The sequence below is a fragment of the Xyrauchen texanus genome, chromosome 26, assembly GCF_025860055.1.
Source record: "Xyrauchen texanus isolate HMW12.3.18 chromosome 26, RBS_HiC_50CHRs, whole genome shotgun sequence".
Taxonomy (NCBI): Eukaryota; Metazoa; Chordata; class Actinopteri; order Cypriniformes; family Catostomidae; genus Xyrauchen; species Xyrauchen texanus.
In genome coordinates, this window is record NC_068301.1 from 18,970,155 (window position 1) to 18,988,299 (window position 18,145).

Below are 18,145 nucleotides of genomic sequence, written 5' to 3' on the forward strand. Positions count from 1 at the left end.
ATGATTTTCCGCTTTCCTGCATTTTTTCTGCCTGCAATTCACTTTCTTTGAGTGTCTTTGCAGAATGTGCTTGTCTTCCCTTAAGGGGAAAGGTGATTTGGAAAACAGTGTGGACATTAATTCAGTATCAATTAAATTTGTATTTATACAGTATTTGTACAGTGCTTTTAATAATACATACTGTTGAACTTTTGTGTGCAATGTTTATAATGTATGTCCAAATAAATATGTTTAATTGTCTTGCATGTAGTTCTTTTTGTACAGTACAGTTTATTGTGTGGCTGCTTAGACATCATTATTTCCTACACAAGAACAATAAATTAAATCTATCAACAGGATCAGTTGTTCAGTCAACACTAAAACATTTAATGTAGATTATAGCATTTAGATATGGAGATTGTATGTAAACTAACAATTATAAAGTTACAGTCATTGTCGTGGCAGATTCCCCAAAACAGCAATCGAAGCGCAGTAGAGTCAAAGATTTCGCACAAAGTTCTGATTTAAAAAAAATACTTTTATTGCAAAGTAACAAAGCCGAGGTGGTCCATGGAGCATCTAAAATGACACTTTAGAACATGCATATGTGGCGGGGCAGTGGTTGGACAAAAATTACACTAAATGTAAAAATGAAGCAAGATGAAGAGCAGACTACGCCACCCCGTTTCTATGAACGGGGAAATTTAATAAGACACACAGGTGCGCTACCACAGAGAACAAGAGACGTGGATATGAATACAAAACAAATTTTTTTATTTTCACAACAATAATACATTTAAAATGTATAAGAACGGTTAAGAGTTTACACTGCTTCAGTGGGCGCCAGACCAAAAAAAAATGGAAAATAAAGAAGAAAAACTTTCAGGCTGAGGTTTACCAGTAGGGTGGCTAGCTGCACAGTGAGTATCCTAAGACCACACCAACACTCACACACGCCAAGTGAGAGAAAGGCAAGTGCCAACAGCAAAACACTCTGTGAAGGAAACACCACAAAAAGGACAAGAACAGCTAGCTTCCCTACACCGGGGGCCTCCAGTTCCTGAAACAAACAAAAAAAAAAAACTATTTATTTCGCAATCAACAGACACTCAGTTATAGTAAAGCAGGTTCCAACCCTGAAGAAGGTCAATAACTGGCGAATTACTGGCCACAAGTTCGACAGACTGGTGTAACCCAGAAAGGTTTACACCAAATTGCCAGTAAGGCCTGAACAATCAATGGAGCAGCCAACTGCGATAAAGAAAAAAATAATAACAAACAAAATAAGTCAAACAATACAAAATGGAAATGACAATTAATTATGCTTCAAACAAATTAAATCACAAAACAAAAAGTAATTAGAAAGTTAAACTAGGAAAAGCACAAACCAAAGAAAGCAACAAATTAACAAACAAACAGTTGGTAGCGATATCGTAAAAGGTGGGGCTAAGGTACAACATTGGAAAGTCTCATGCTTAGTGACGGCCCTGAGACTAGCCACCCTTCACCAAGACCACCAATATTAGCGTAAAGCTTACAAAACAAAAGAAAACAAAGTCACACTAGTATGAAAGGCAGCAGAACAAACAGTGCAGTCTAACAAGGTTGTCGTCTAGGAAGCATTTGCCCCACAGTGACGAACCGCTACAGAGCAGATTAACGCACTAAAAATAAACAAAACGAATGAAAGAAAAATACTCAACCTCATCATGCTCAAGTGGTTAAATATACATACCAGGTAGTAGATCGCTAGAGCCACAGATTATTCAGTTACTCACAGCTTCGTTCATGATAAGCAAACCGCCAATGTACCGGTGTTCCATCTGAAGGTACACATTAACTGCAATACGATATAAGCATAGGTTACCGGGGGTCACACCAAAACAAACATTAGTCCGTTGAAATAGACATACCGGAGATAAAAGACAGCCTGCACCCCAGAAGCAAAGTCGCACCAATCCTGGCCAGAACCTGGCTACAACAAATACACCACCACTTTAATAGTGTGTGTGTCTGTGTGTCTGTGTGTCTGTGTGTCTGTGTGTCTGTGTGTGTGTGTCTGTGTGTCTGTGTGTCTGTGTGTGTGTGTGTGTGTGTGTGTGTGTGTGTGTGTGTGTGTGTGTGTGTGTGTGTGTGTGTGTGTGTGTGTGTGTGTGTGTGTGCTAGCAGCAACATTAGCCAAACAGCTAGTACATACCTCCCACAGAGCTGCGCGTGCACACGCAAAAGCGAATCTGACGATGACACATACCCAGGTGGCCCGAACTCTGCCTTAAATAGGTCAGGGACAGCAGCCCATAGGCTGTCACACCCATCAGTCATGTAACAAATCACAAATAATAGGGTGGGTTCTAACCCGCCTTGCCACACATATATTGTACAGTTTCTGTTCTCCTTATCTCTTTGGGGCGATGGCCTCTTCATCCAATAAAATTATCTTATGCCATCACCACCATCTCCCTTCAAGCTGGTCAACCTGACCCAACTTGATTAAATGGTAGTAAATGCTTTTGCCCTAGCCAATGACCATGTTCATGCTGATTTAGGCAGGGTGACCTGGGAATGCACATTGCATGGGTATACCTACCCATTTAGATTATAGGTTTGAGAGATCAGGATTTTAAGTTTTCTCTTATTTTGGGCCAGGCTGGAATTAAATTAGACCGTAACTCGGCCACCTTATCTGAAGGAGAAGAGTTGCTGCAACCCTTTTCTTTCCACCCTTCACCAACTTCAGTTAGTGTACATCTTACTTTGCCATCTGTCTCAACATCCAGCACCCCCGTCAACTCCATTAAAGGTTTAGTGAGTCTGGCAGATGCCTCACGTACCAATAGAAAACAATTTGAGAGTCTGTTGTTAGACTGGCCTACTGTCTGCACTGATACTTTAGGCCAGACAATGATCATTAAACACCAGATAATGATCCCTGATGCCATACCCATATGGAAAAGTGCATACCCAGTGCCAATTCATAAACAACAATTCACTGATAGCGATAAAAGCAAAAAAAAGCAAAATAGCGAAAATGCTAAGCAAGGATATCATATGATCATCCACCTCTCTATGGGCAGCACCAGTTGACTTAGTCCCTAAGAAAGATGGCAACATTCGGTTCTGTGTGGACTACAGAGCCCTCAATCCATTGGATGGGTTTCCTATGCCGCAAAGCCATGAGATTCTTGAGTCTTTGTATGGAGCATCTGTCTTTAGCAATTTGGACGTATGTAGTGGATATTGGCAAGTGAGTATGGATGAAGCCAGCATCCAGAAAACTGCTTTTGTTACCAAGCAAGGCAAATATGAATTCCCAAAATATTTGGCTTAAAAAATGCTGAGGTTGATGAACAGAGTTTTGCAGGATCTCATTGGAAAGTGTTGTTATGTTTATATAGATGACATATTATGTGTATTCCAAGGATGTGGAGAAGTGATGGCAGTACCTGGAAGGACAACACTTCGAGGTACTCACTGACCATGCAGCCCTTACCTGGGTGTTTAATCATCCTCGCTCAACCTCCTGTCTGACTAGATGGGCTATCCATCTCCAAAGCTTTGATTTCATGGTAAAGTCTGGAAAGAGCAATGTAATGTTGTTCCTGATGACCTGTCACATTGAGTAGATGTAGAAGAAGTTCAAGGTCAAATTGTGGTGTGTCAGGCACAAGGTAATAATGGAAATGTACCCAAACATTGGAAGGAAATCTAAAAAAAAAGGCCAAAGAGATGACCAATCCCTTCAGTCATTGTGGCAGGCTGCCAAGCTTCCCCAGATAGATCGTAAACACATTCATTATGTCATAATAAATGACTTCCTGTTCAGATGCATCCCAGACAGCCAGAAAGGCCAGACCGTTCAAGTGGTTGTACTAACATGTCTCCTGTTCCTACTGTTCGCACACAACAACCCCTTGAGTGGACACTTGGGTCGTATGAAAACCTTGCGCATAAATACAAGCCCAGAATTTCCAAGCTCACTGTATATTTACAGTCTACAGCTGTGGTTGAGCCTGGCCATATGTTGGGAATTGACCTTATGGGCTAATTTCCAAAAAGTTAAAAGATGATTGAGTATCTACTTGTCATTGTGGATTATTTTAGCAAGCAGGTTGAGTTGTTCCCGAAGCGATCAGCTAAAACACACCGGATCTTTTAGTATTGACACACACATCTCCTCCTGGGTTATTCACAGAAATGGTCATACACATCTTTACTCACTGGGGAACACCCGCATATCTTGTGTCTGACAGAGGGCCACAGTTTACATCACAACTCCTTAACACCATGTGCCGGCAGTGGGATGATGTACAAAACTCACTATCGCGTACCACCCTCAGACTAACCTAATGGAGAGAGTAAATCAAACTCTTAAGATCACATTGCATTTGATATGATCGAACGCCAGCAAGCCCTACTTGAAAGGGCAGAGAGAATGTTGCAAGAGCACAGACACATAAAGAGAAATATTGCAATCTCAGATGATGGCAATAAGCCTTTCAAGTAGGAGAACCTGTATGGATTCGTACTTATCCATTGTTTCGGGCAGGGGATGGATTCATGGCCAAACTGGCCCCTAAAAGGCAAGGACCATCAAAAATCCTGAAGCAGTTAAACAAAGTGAATTACAAATTTGAGATGCAAAGTAACCCCCTGCGGGTTTAGTAGTTTAGTAGTACAAAATTTCATCCAAATCTAAATTTTAGTAGTACAAAATTTCATCCAAATCCCTAGGGGGCACAATGGAGTTTTTCTTCATGGAAGTGCCCTATATTAGTGAGAGAGTGAGTAGTGGAGACAGGTGTGTATCCAAGTCTGTTTTTATCCTATTTTGAGGAACAATGTTGTTCTAAATACTCAAATCTAAGTACTTTTTTATTTCTGTTATTTCTTTTATTTTTGTATGTTGAGTAAGACGCTTTAATTGATAGGTAGCACATCTCATTATTTTGTTTTGCTTGTATTTGAACACAAAGGGTTTTCTTTGTGTGTGTTTTGAAGACGTCTCAAGAGGTGGACTATGAATATGCTTTGAAAGTGGAATTTTACTTTGGATTAGCTGCACTGTGTGAGATTGTGTTTTCTATGTGGATTATCGTTTCAAAGAAGCCTCCAAACTTAGATCATTATGGACTGTGTTTAAACCCACATGCTAACAGGACCTTAAAGACTTGATGAGTGATTGGCTGCTACACTGACATTTTTTTTTTATTGTCAATAAGCTCATTCTAGAACTGTAAAGTCTCTAATACATACCTATTTGATAATAGGTATGTGAAAGAAGTATAGTAATTTTGTGTGTATTTGTATGGTAAAGAGATGACTTTAGTTTTTTTGCTTGATGACATTTTCTTCTTTGTTTGATGATTTGTGTTTCTTTGTTTGGTGACTTTTGTTTTTTTGTGCAATGGCATGAAATGCCAACTAACAAATATAGCTTGGTTGAGCACCTTCCTTCAATTTATGTATCCTTACTGTGTGTATAGTAGTTAGCGTTATAATACAATGCATTTATTATTTTATTTTGATCAGAGCAATTCAACATGCTTTTGTTGCTTCTTGCTTCAAAGACTTTTGTCATGAATTTACTTCCATACCTTTTTAGAATTGGTTACTGAGCAGGATTGTATTCCAGGTTTGGTTCCAGTTTATTTATTTTTTTCCAGTTTTATGTGAAAATTTGACAACCTCAAGACAGTTAATGTTTTAAATCCTGCTAATGTAATTAGTCCCACTGCATTAAAAAAGAAAAGTGAAAATGTTACTGTGGTTTTAGATTATGGTAGATTTATAGGAGTATTCCAAGTGTTGCATAATCAGTGAGTGGGATTTTTATTTTAACATGTGACATCAATGCGACCTAAATTTGGAAAATCATTGTAATTCAACCTCCTTGTCCCAAATAATTTCTGGCTAGAGCTTTTAGGATGTTGTGTTTTGTTTTTTGTTTTTTACTGTATGATACTTGACTATAAATGATAGACACAGTTAAAGAATTTATTCCTCTCTAAAAATTCTGTCACCCTCATGTTGCTCCAGCCTGAATTAATTTTCCTCCATGTAAACACAAAAGATGTTATGGACTATCAGGGGCGTGTCTAGGGGGAGGCTGGGGGAGGCAGTGCCTCCCCTAGGATAAGCTCTGCCTCCCCTGAGAATTTGAGAAATAATCTGTCCATCTGTTGTTTTGAGTGTAGCCCCGAATGTATTTTGAATAGTTGACTGACAAATATGAAACCGGACAAAAGCCTATGTAAAACCCCGAAATCATAAGTTGCCTTATTTCATTGTGCTTTGGCTTTGCACATACTGCATACAGCCTGTAAAAATAGACATAGGCATAATCTAGCCTATAGAATAAGTTCCTTTGCTGTCGGTAGCCTATGGGCGACTCCGTTTCTTCCTCTCTGTTGAATATGCAGCAGGTAGAGGAGGAGCTTGCACAGTCGTTGACATCAACTACCGTTACTTAGTGGCGAGTTAACGGCAATTAGCAGGAAAGACAGCAAAAATTAAGCAAATGAGGCTTTGGGGATTTTTCCGAAAGAAGTCAGTGGGTAAGAATTCCTCAAGACCTCAAGAGTTGTAGCCTCTAACCTCCTTGTTTGTATTGAAGCAGCTTGGTAGCTTCGAGTTAACGCAGTCGCCTCTCACACCGCGGTTCGAGCCTCATTCGGAGTGTACTTTTCTTGTTTATCAGGTGTTGTTTTCGCTAAGGATAACCAATAAGCATTAACATAAAATGTACGTGTGACTTGTTTCGTGATATTAGTTTGTAGGAAATATACACTTTGATTTGATTAAATGGTTTTGTAGAGTGTAGCAAAGATGAGCTACAGACTGAGGAGCAGCAGCAGCAGCTGTGCCAGAATCAGGCATGGAAACTGCTAACAATTAATAAGTCACTTTACTTTAGAGAAAGTTAAAAGTGAAACATTGTTTATCTCAATGATCCTAATGAAAGGATTTTGACAGATGAATTATTCTCATAGAGATGATGAGAATTATATACAGTTCAATGCCATAGTGTGTCAATGAACTTAGACTAAAGTCATTCATGTATTGCTTTAATTTAGGATCTTATACATCATTTTGACTATTTATGTCAAAAAATATTCAATATTTTTTTTACCTCACTTTACTCACTATAATATAACTCTTTTGTGATGACTTTATGTTAATGGACACGAAAATTCAAGAATCATGATAGATCTAAGGGCAATCCCACTGATCTGCTCTTCCCAATACATTTTCTTCAATGGTATTGGTCCACAATTTGACATATGTAGCACTTGATGAATTAGTTGTTTGAAGCTGATTTGCAAGAAGTTATGTGCTGTATCTGTTCTTTTGCATCACAGATGATTCAGGGAGGAGAGAGGATGTTGAGGATAGTACTAGAGTGGAAGATTTAGAAACTGTAGAAACAGGCCCAGCCAGAGCAAAACTCAAAGAATACCCTCTCACCAGCTTTGGACTACAGAGAAGTGGTTGCTAGTGTGAAAATAAAATTGTCTGGGCTAAGCCCCGGATGTCCTTCAATGCTGGAAACGCCTCTGCATCTGATGATAAATTACAATTTAAAAGTGGATTGTTTTGTGCATATTTTTCCATCGCTAGCAGATGAGTGAGGTCTGACACAACAAAAATCCAGTTTAAGCCCTATAGTCTAATAGGGGCCCTGTGCCTATCTCTGGGTTCCTGTCTTAGAAAAAGATATGCACTAAAACAGATTGTGTGTAGTATAGCTTAATTTTGCGCCAATTTTTTCAATTGTTTATGTTGCCCCCCCAAACAAGCCAAATGCCCCCCCAAACATGATATCCTGGTAACCCCTCTGTGGACTATATATATTTATACTGTATATATATACATGACCCCAATTCCAAAAATGTTGGGGCAGTATGAAAAATGACAATAAAAACAAAAAGGAGTGATTTGTAATTTTACTTTGACTTGTATTCAAACAAAAACACTATAAAGACAGTGAACTTCATGTTTTACCTAATGAACTGCATTGCTTTTTAAAGATATATGTTATTTCTGAAATGAATGCCTGCAACACATTCCAAAAATGTTGAGACGGGGGCAATTTAGGACTAATAACCATCTGATGAGTTCAAATAACACGGTGATACGAAACAGGCGATGTTTAACAGGTGAGGCAATTGTGTCATAGAATATAAAAAAATTAAAATAAAAAAAAAAGCTTATCCTTCAAGAGCAAGGATGGGTCGAGGCTCGTTGATTTGCCAACAGATGCGGTGGCAAATAATCCAACACTTTCAGAACATTGTTCCTCAAAGACAGATTGGTGAGATTATTTTTTTTTTTTTTTTTTTTTTTTGCATTTCATCCTCCACAGTACACAATATAGTTAAAAGTTTCAAGGGATCTGGTAAAATCTCTGTGCATAAATGGCAAGGCTGAAAACCACTTCTAAATGCACATGATCTCAGATCCCTCAGACTTCAGTAAACCTTTGTCAATCAACACTGTTCACAACAGTATACACAGATGCAAGTTAAGACTTTACTATGCAAAGCAGATGCCATACATCAACAGTGTCCATATGTGCCGCTGACTACTCTATCCTCGGTCTCACCAGAGATGGAAAGCAGAACAGTGGAACTGTGTTTTGTGGTCCAAAAAGTCCACATTTCAAATAGTTTTGGGAAAAAAACAGCCGTTGTGTGTTTCGGGCCAAAGAGGAAAAGGACCTGGATAAGCTGTTATCAGCGTCAGGTCCAAAAGCCGGTGTCTGTCATGGTGTGGGGGTGTATTAGTGCCCGCATCATGGGTAACATTCACATCTGTGAGGGCACCATTAATGCAGAAAGTAATGTAAAAATGTTGTCCAGCAGGACAACGCCAAACCACATTTTGGCTGGTGCATGGCTGCATAAACGGAGATCATGGGTACTAGATTGGCATATCTGCAGTCCTGACCTGTCTCAATTGAGAATGTGTGGTGCATTACGAAGTGCAAAATATGTACAATAGCAGACCTGCATAATGTTTGATTGTGGGAAAATTCCATTTGCAAAACTTAAACTTGTGTCTTCAGTGCCTAAATGCTTTATAGTAATATTAGAAGAAATCGTGATGTTACACAGTGGTAAACACTCGACTGTCCCAACTTTTTGGGGACAGTCGAGTGTGTTGTAATCATCTGATTTGAAATGAGTAAATATTATTTTTTTAAATAAATTAAATTCAAAAGGTAAAACATCAAATAATGTGTAGTTGTAGTGCTTTCAATACAGCACAGGTTAAATAGAATTTACAAATCACTCCTTTTTGTTTTAATTGTAATTTTTCATACTGTCCCAACGTTTTTGGAATTAGGGTTGTGCGTTGCACTGACGACGTTAAATTAACACATTCATAATTTTTCTTAAACTGTTTATTCATTTGTATTGTCAAGAAATGTAAAAAATAATTTAATAAACTAATTTTATTTATGTTATTTTCAGGTTAGCTACACTCATCCTTTATAAGCTGTTCATTCAACTTCCACTTTAAATCACCCCCCTCGCCCATGTCTGCCACTCCCAAGCAAACCACAAATAAACATACTGTACAAAGCCATGCATCCTTGAACTTACACTTCCTCCTGATTAAATGCTCATTAAGGGGTATCTAACTGTCATAGTAAAATAGAATAAACTTCCTGTTCTTCCAGTGGGAGGAGCCCCATGAATAAATATGAGTGACAGACCAGAACTGGGACACCAGACAGCAGGAGAACCAGAGCCATGAGAGAGCAGATGCACCTTAAAAACAAGGTAAATATTAATTGACATAATGTCATTTTATCTATTATTGACTTTGTGTACACTTTGTCACATTATTAGTGATATCATCTGTAGATGCTGGTAATTTAGAAATGTGTTTTTTTTTTCTTCAAATACATGGGCCCTTGAGACCCTGTGAACATTTAGAAAACACACTCTCTTAAACAGACATTTACACTCTCGCTTAGTTTAATTAGTCTATTAATCATGTTCAACAGTGGACATACATGCATAACAGAATGTAATTTTTTATTTTATATATATATATATATATATATATATATATATATATATATATATATATATATATATATATACGTATGTATATATATATATATGTATATTAAGTCACAAACATTTCCATTGTTTTGTGATTGTGTTTTAGACAATGCAAGATTTCATTTCTTTGCCTGTTTTTTCCCATTTTAACTTTCAGATGGTTCCGGTATTGGTGTTGCTCATGGCAGCGCTTGTAGCTGCAGATGAGCCAATGACTGATCTCTTTAGCAAAGTAGATAGTGCATCTACATCAATAGTGCACTGTGACGCCATCACTTTATGCCCTGATTTTACAACATGCTGTCGGAATCCTTTTGGGCAGTGGTTCTGCTGTCCATACGGGATGGTAAGTGAAATTAAAATGTGCAACCATTTTATGCTTTAGCTATAGCTTTAGCTAAAGCTATGTTTTTTCTCCGTGCTTCTTTAGGGTCAGTGCTGCAGGGATGGAGTTCATTGCTGTCCGCATGGTTATACCTGCGATTCTACATCAACCCATTGTTTGAAGGGCTGGCTGAGACTGCCATTGATTTCTCCACAGCCGGCCTCCAAAGCAATTCAGAAAACTCAGGTGTGTGCCAGTGCTCGTTTCTATAACTCCAAAAGTAATACATATTTGTTTATCAGCAGTACCTACACTGTAATGCTTAAAGACTCGTAGGAATTTGTAGGATTTTGTCAAATGAAGAAACATTTCTTTTTTCCATACAGTTTCTAGATTACTAACTCACACCCACTGCATGTCATATGACTTTATAGTTATTGTAGTCAACGGTGGATGGCAAAATATCTTGAGCAACAGGTGAAAAAGTTCACCTATAATTGAAAACGATGTCATATGACTTTGAATCGCCATTTGCAACAGTATATGGCTGCATAAAAGAACTAAACATCTGACAAGTAAAAAAACAGTACCAATAAAAAAGTAATATGACTTGATGATTATAATGGGAGGAGGGTAATATAAAAAAGGTGTAAATGATTTGTCAAGTACAAACATTTAAAGGAATATTCCAGGTTCAAACAAGCTTAATAATTTGAACATGTCCTTAAGTTTGTAAAGACAAACAAAAAATGTAGTGTTTACAGTAGGCTATTGCACTTTCAATGGAAGTCTATGGGGAAGGAATTCCAAAGGGTTTAAAAGCAGAAATGTGAAACTTATATTTCTGTTTAATTTCATATAATTCTTCTGCACAAACATTTTTGTTAAATCACTAAAATGGTACAATCTAAATCATTATTTAATATTATTAGACAAATATTATAGATGGATGAACCGTATATGTTCTAATTTTTAGTTAAATTTTTCTCTATGTAAACGTTCCCTTTCTGCTATCCTTAAATGAATAATGAGAACAGATCCTTTTAATGTTTGGTCATGACAGGAGTTGATAATCTTGGTATAACATTGCACAGATAAGACATTATGCAAAACAGTCATGTTAACATTATATTTTAAAGTTTATCTCAGTACAATAAATTACCCCATATACTTCCATGGTAACTGCATTACTTTATGTGTGATTTTTTTCTTTTTTTTTTTCTTTTTTGCACTGAGGGACTGACAAAGTTATTTTCTGTGGTAATCAAAAGCATGCCACAAAGCTAACTTGTACTAAATCTGGAACATTCATTTAACAGGTTCCCGCTTTTGGTTTAGGCCTGTTTGACCAATATTAAATAAAGTAGCACTTCATAGAGAGAAGTAAAAGAAGCGCTTTCTGAAACTTATTTTTTGGCAGTCTGTGCACTTGGACCAGGATCTTGAATGGAAGAACCAGGCTGAGGTTGTTCAATGTGATGGAGATGTCTACTGCCCAGCAGAGAAGTTATGCTGCAAGACAAGAACAGGCCAGTGGGGGTGCTGCAGCGGTAAACCAGACTGTATGTTGCTTTGGTATTTGTGGTAGTAACTAAAAATAAAGTTTTAATAAATACACATAAATCAATATATTTCATATGACTCATAGATCAAGTAAAACTTACCCATTTCTCAATTAGTACTTTTTGTCTTTTATAGGGCCGATGTTGCAAGGAGAATAAACAATCCCGTGGTTTTGGTTCACTTTTTTGTGTGCACAAGCCTTTCAAGCTTCGCCATTGCCCTACACGCCTAATATCCAAATGATTTTTTTTTTTTAGCTCAAAATATGTGAAGGTGGCAAGTTCAACTTGTATTTCCAAATCATTAAATAAACAGTTGTTTGTCTTTGTGAATGTGTTTGTACCTCCTTATTTTCGATTTTCCATCCATCTTGACAGCACATTAACTCAATCGTATGCTATTCTATGTAACGCTAGGTATGGGCGGATCAATCCTACAGTAGGCTATTGATACTTCCGTTACTGTATTGAGAGGATTGATTGAGCATATTCGCAAATAGTTGCATATTATGGGAACTATTTCTTTTTCCGCCATTTTAATGTGAAGAAATGCTGAAAGACAAAAGCACTCAGTCATAAATACAATAGCACTCATTCAAACAAGATTAAGTAACGCTACCCTGAGGTAATGACAGAAAGGCAGAGAAACATAATCTGGAGTTAAATCTAAATAACGACAAAGCTAGATGTAAAATGTATTAATGGGTTCATGTGACATTTGTTATAAGGGTGTTATATTTGTGTTGGGTATCTAATCTAATAACAAAGTAATTAATTACCATAATCTGTAGTGATTGGAGGCAGAAAAATAATTAAGAGAATAATAAAGAGGCCCCCGTAATCCACACCAGAAATTCCTCAAAGGCATAAAATTAAAGACATGTGCTACATCTTGTTTCCTGCAGAGCATCAACCGATTCTTAACCCCTTTCACCTAAAGGGTTAGTTCTCCCAAAAATGAAAATCCTCTCACACTGTAAGAAATGTCTGTAATTTTAATGGTAAAAGACTGTAAAAATGCTACAGAAAAAAAAAAACTTTAATTGATTAACGACATTAATGTAAAATGTACATAAAAAAAAATAGAATATATTTTAAGACAATACAATATTTAAAAAAAACATTAAATTAATGTACAAAAGTATGATTTTCCTGTATAATTAATGGTAAAAATGTACAATAGGTTTCACAAGAGAGTACATGTACTTTTACAGTAATTATTTGTGTTTAGGGTTTGTGTTAATGACACTGAGCTCTGTCTTTACATGTTTATTGATCATTACTCCAGGAAGAGACTCTATTGATGAACTGCATGTCATCATGTGCCCTTTTGTAATTACTACAGAGACTAACAATACCTTATAAAGTGAAAATCATATTTTTACAGTTTCAGAAGGTTAATATAAAATTTATGATGTTTTTTTTTTTACTGTAAATTTAACACATACAGTGAGGAAAATAAATATTTGAACACCCTGCTATTTTGCAAGTTCTCCCACTTAGAAATCATGGAGGGGTCTGAAATTGTCATCGTAGGTGCATGTCCACTGTGAGAGACATAATCTAAAAAAAAAAATCCAGAAATCACAATGTATGATTTTTTAACTATTTATTTGTATGATACAGCTGCAAATAAGTATTTGAACACCTGAGAAAATCAATGTTAATATTTGGTACAGTAGCCTTTGTTTGCAATTACAGAGGTCAAACGTTTCCTGTAGTTTTTCACCAGGTTTGCACACACTGCAGGAGGGATTTTGGCCCACTCCTCCACACAGATCTTCTCTAGATCAGTCAGGTTTCTGGGCTGTTGCTGAGAAACACGGAGTTTGAGCTCCCTCCAAAGATTCTCTATTGGGTTTAGGTCTGGAGACTGGCTAGGCCACGCCAGAACCTTGATATGCTTCTTACAGAGCCACTCCTTGGTTATCCTGGCTGTGTGCTTCGGGTCATTGTCATGTTGGAAGACCCAGCCTCGACCCATCTTCAATGCTCTAACTGAGGGAAGGAGGTTGTTCCCCAAAATCTCGCAATACATGGCCCCGGTCATCCTCTCCTTAATACAGTGCAGTCGCCCTGTCCCATGTGCAGAAAAACACCCCCAAAGCATGATGCTACCACCCCCATGCTTCACAGTAGGGATGGTGTTCTTGGGATGGTACTCATCATTCTTCTTCCTCCAAACACTGTTAGTGGAATTATGACCAAAAAGTTCTATTTTGGTCTCATCTGACCACATGACTTTCTCCCAATGACTCCTCTGGATCATCCAAATGGTCACTGGCAAACTTAAGACGGGCCTTGACATGTGCTGGTTTAAGCAGGGGAACCTTCCGTGCCGTTGCATGATTTCAAACCATGACGTCTTAGTGTATTACCAACAGTAACCTTGGAAACGGTGGTCCCAGCTCTTTACAGGTCATTGACCAGCTCCTCCCGTGTAGTTCTGGGCTGATTTCTCACCTTTCTTAGGATCATTGAGACCCCACGAGGTGAGATCTTGCATGGAGCCCCAGTCTGAGAGAGATTGACAGTCATGTTTAGCTTCTTCCATTTTCTAATGATTGCTCCAACAATGGACCTTTTTTCACCAAGCTGCTTGGCAATTTCCAAGTAGCCCTTTCCAGCCTTGTGGAGGTGTACAATTTTGTCTCTAGTGTCTTTGGACAGCTCTTTGGTCTTGGCTATGTTAGTAGTTGGATTCTTACTGATTGTATGGGGTGGACAGGTGTCTTTATGCAGCTAACGACCTCAAACAGGTGCATCTAATTTAGGATAATAAATGGAGTGGAGGTGGACATTTTAAAGGCAGACTAACAGGTCTGTGAGGGTCAGAATTCTAGCTGATAGACAGGTGTTCAAATACTTATTTGCAGCTGTATCATACAAATAAATAGTTAAAAAATCATACATTGTGATTTCTGGATTTTCTTTTTTAGATTATGTCTCTCACAGTGGACATGCACCTACGATGACAATTTCAGACCCCTCCATGATTTCCAAGTGGGAGAACTTGCAAAATAGCAGGGTGTTCAAATACTTATTTTCCTCACTGTATGTTAAAAAAAAGCTGAAATGTGCTTATAAACGTTTGGTTACGTATGTAACCTCCATTCCCCGAGGGAGGGAACGACACGTTGTGTCGGAGAAGCGACACTAGGGGTCTCTCTTGAGCGCCGATATCCACATCTGATCTATGAAAAAAGGCCAATGAGAGTTGGCAGCCGGTATTTGCATGTCCCGCCCCCGCACATACGGGTATTTAAGCGGCGCAAATACGGGAGTTCATTCAAGATTTTTCTGAGGAGCCGGAAATGGTCCGGCCACAACAGTGGCTCGGTTCAGCGACATGGCGGAGGAAAGACACAACGTGTCGTTCCCTCCCTCGGGGAACGGAAGTTACATACGTAACCAAACGTTCCCCTTCTGTCGCTCTCTCCATGTTGTTTCGGAGAAGCGACACTAGGGGACCCATTCCAATCTTGCCATGCGCTGAACCGTGTACGTGAACCGCCGATACAGAGGCGGGCAGGGATTTCATCCAGTGCCGCGCATCGTCTGTACCTGGCTGCATGTACCCTTCCCCAATGCCCCATAAGAACATCGGAATCCTTCTAGTTACCCTGGAAGGGGAACAAGGCGATGTTTGCCAACATGGGAACGGGCCAGCCTGGCTTGGCCTCTTTTCTCTCTATGTTTCTCGCATAGAGCAACCACGGCCGGGGCCCTTACACGCATATAGGAAAGGGGGTCTTACCCAGACCCTGCGGAGACCACACCTGCCCTTTTTCTTGGGGAGGAAAAGTGGTAGACACGTCACACGGCCGTCTTAGGGCTCGTGTGGAAAGTATGGTGCGGTGGTAGATCCAGCCTCGAAAGGGGGGAGTTGCTACAGCACGGCGACCGGGGCAGCTGTAATTACACACAGGGGGAGTCCGAGCAGGAGGCCTTACCTGTGGAGCACCTATACCAGTACAGGGTAGCCATCAGGGTACCCGCAGTGGCTTGGGTCGGCGAGTTCCTCCGCTGAACCGCGGACCCGGAGGGCTGGGGAGGAATCGACCAGGGTCCCGACTCGGAGTGGGGCACCCTGGGAAGAAGGCGCACTACTTTACCTTGACGTCAGGAAAAGGGCGCTGGGTGCAAGCGATCCACCCGTCCGGTCGGTCTACGTGTTACCGAGTTCTACGGGCTCGGACCTGAGAAAACACGAGACGCAACCGACTCAACGCGGAGGTTGTAAAACCTTGCGAAGGTGTTGGGTGTTGCCCAACCCGCGGCTCTACAGATGTCTGCTAGGGAGGTGCCCTTGGCCAGTGCCCACGAGGACACAACACCCCTTGTTGAGTGAGCTCGGACCCGCAAGGGTAGGGGCACAGCCAGGGTGTGATAAGCCAGTGTGATGGCGTCGACAACCCAGTGGGTGAGCCTCTGTTTGGAAAGGGTTGGGTCTGCCTCCTCCCGGGGCAGCGCTTGCAGGTTCACTACCTGATCTCGGAAGGGTGTGGTAGGAACCTTGGGCACATAGCCCGGTCGCGGTCTTAGGATCACAGACGTATCTGTCGGACCGAACTCCAGGCACGTGTCGCTGACAGAGAACGCTTGCAGGTCCCCGACCCTCTTGATAGAGGCAAGCGCGATCAGCAGGGCCGTCTTAAGAGAGAGGGCCCTGAGTCCAATTGATTCAAGCGGCTCGAAGGGAGGTCTCTGGAGTCCTGCCAAGACTACCGAGAGATCCCAGGAGGGAACTAGGCCTGGCCGGGAGGGATTCAACCTCCGGGCGCCTCTCAGGAACCTGAGGATCAGGTCGTGCTTACCCAAAGACTTGCCATCTACAGGATCGTGGTGGGCGGCAATGGCGGCAACATACACCTTGAGGGTGGACGGGGACAGCCTCCTGTCCAGCCTCTCCTGTAGGAACAGGAGCACTGACTTGATCGCGCATCTCTGCGGGTCATCAGTTCGGGAAGAACACCAATCTGCGAACAAGCGGCACTTTAGGGGATAAAGGTACTTGGTAGAGGGGGCTCTGGCTTGGTTGATTGTATTCACAGCGGTCGCCGGTAAGCCGGCTAGCTCTTCCGCATCCCGTCCAGGGACCAGACGTGGAGGTTCCAGAGGTCTGGGCGCGGGTGCCAGAGCGTCCCCCGTCCCTGAGAGAGGAGGTCCTTTCTCAGGGGAATTTGCCAGGGAGGAGCTGTCGCGAGAAGTCTGAGTTCCAAGAACCAAGTCCGAGTGGGCCAGTAGGGGGCCACTAACGTGACTTTCTCCTCGCCCTCCCTGACCTTGCACAGCACCGTGCAAGAAGGCTCACTGGGGAAATGCGTACTTGCGCAGCCCCGAGGGCCAGCTGTGTGCCAGCTGCCTGTCCCGAGGGGAGCCTCTGTTAGGGCGCACCAGAGCGGGCAGTGGGAGGTTTCCTGGGAGGCAAACAGGTCTACCTGGGCCTTGCCAAACCATTCCCAAATCAGCTGGACCGACTGGGGGTGAAGCCTCCACTCCGCCAGGCAGGCGTTGTTGTGATAGCGCGTCCGCTACGACGCTGAGCTTGCCGGGATGTGAGTGGCACGCAGCTGACTTGAGTCGCTGCTGGCTCCATAGGAGGAGACGGCGGGCGAAGTTGTGACATGTGGCGGAGCGCGACGCGCTTTGGCGATTTATGTACGCCACCACCGTGGTGCTGTCCAATCTCACGAGGACATGTTTGTCCCGAACTAACGGGAGGAACTTCCTGAGAGAAAGAAGGACGGTCAGCAACTCCAGGCAATTGATGTACCAACACAGCGGGGCCCTTTTCCAACGGCCCGCTGCTGCGTGCCCGCTGCACACGGCACCCCACCCGGACCGGGAGGCGTCGGTTGTTACCAGAACACGTCGGGACACCTGCTGCAGGGGCACTCCTGCCCATAAAAAGCAGAGGTCTGTCCAGGGTCGGAGTGTTTTGAGGCAGGCGGGGGTGATCTTTACCCGATGCATGCTATGGTGCCATGCTTGTCTCGGGACTCGAGTCTGGAGCCAGTGCTGGAGTGGTCTCATATGCATCAACCCCAGCGGCGCGACCGCCGCGGAGGACACCATATGCCCCCGAGGACGCCATATGCCCCGGAGCCTCTGGAAAAGTTTCAGAGGGACCACTGTGCCTGACTTGAAGGAAGCGAGGCAGTCCAGCACCAACTGAGCACGCTCGCTCGTGAGACGTGCTGTCA

General features: G+C 41.5%; 1 protein-coding gene and 1 long non-coding RNA gene across 2 annotated transcripts; one reads left to right on the forward strand and one right to left on the reverse strand.

Moving 5' to 3' along the window:
- Window positions 1-738: 738 nt before the first annotated feature.
- Window positions 739-2,213, reverse strand: LOC127619761 (uncharacterized). Its single transcript, XR_007967612.1, has 3 exons — window positions 2,177-2,213; window positions 1,893-1,954; window positions 739-1,819 (listed from the first exon to the last, which is right to left on the reverse strand). It is a non-coding gene; the product is annotated as an uncharacterized LOC127619761 (long non-coding RNA).
- A 7,502-nt stretch (window positions 2,214-9,715) lies between these two features.
- LOC127619757 (progranulin-like) lies at window positions 9,716-12,253 on the forward strand. Its single transcript, XM_052092739.1, has 5 exons — window positions 9,716-9,764; window positions 10,210-10,398; window positions 10,483-10,623; window positions 11,798-11,939; window positions 12,076-12,253. Exons 1-5 carry the CDS (start codon window positions 9,735-9,737, stop codon window positions 12,096-12,098), a joined length of 525 nt encoding a protein of 174 aa, XP_051948699.1. The 5' UTR covers window positions 9,716-9,734; the 3' UTR covers window positions 12,099-12,253.
- Window positions 12,254-18,145: the final 5,892 nt, after the last annotated feature.

Coding starts and splice junctions, on each gene's coding strand:
- LOC127619757 (XM_052092739.1), top strand. CDS start 9,735: ATGAGAGAGCAGATGCACCTTAAAAACAAG. Junction 10,399..10,482: donor TCTGCTGTCCATACGGGATG/GTAAGTGAAATT, acceptor GTGCTTCTTTAG/GGTCAGTGCTGCAGGGATGG. Junction 10,624..11,797: donor AAGCAATTCAGAAAACTCAG/GTGTGTGCCAGT, acceptor ATTTTTTGGCAG/TCTGTGCACTTGGACCAGGA.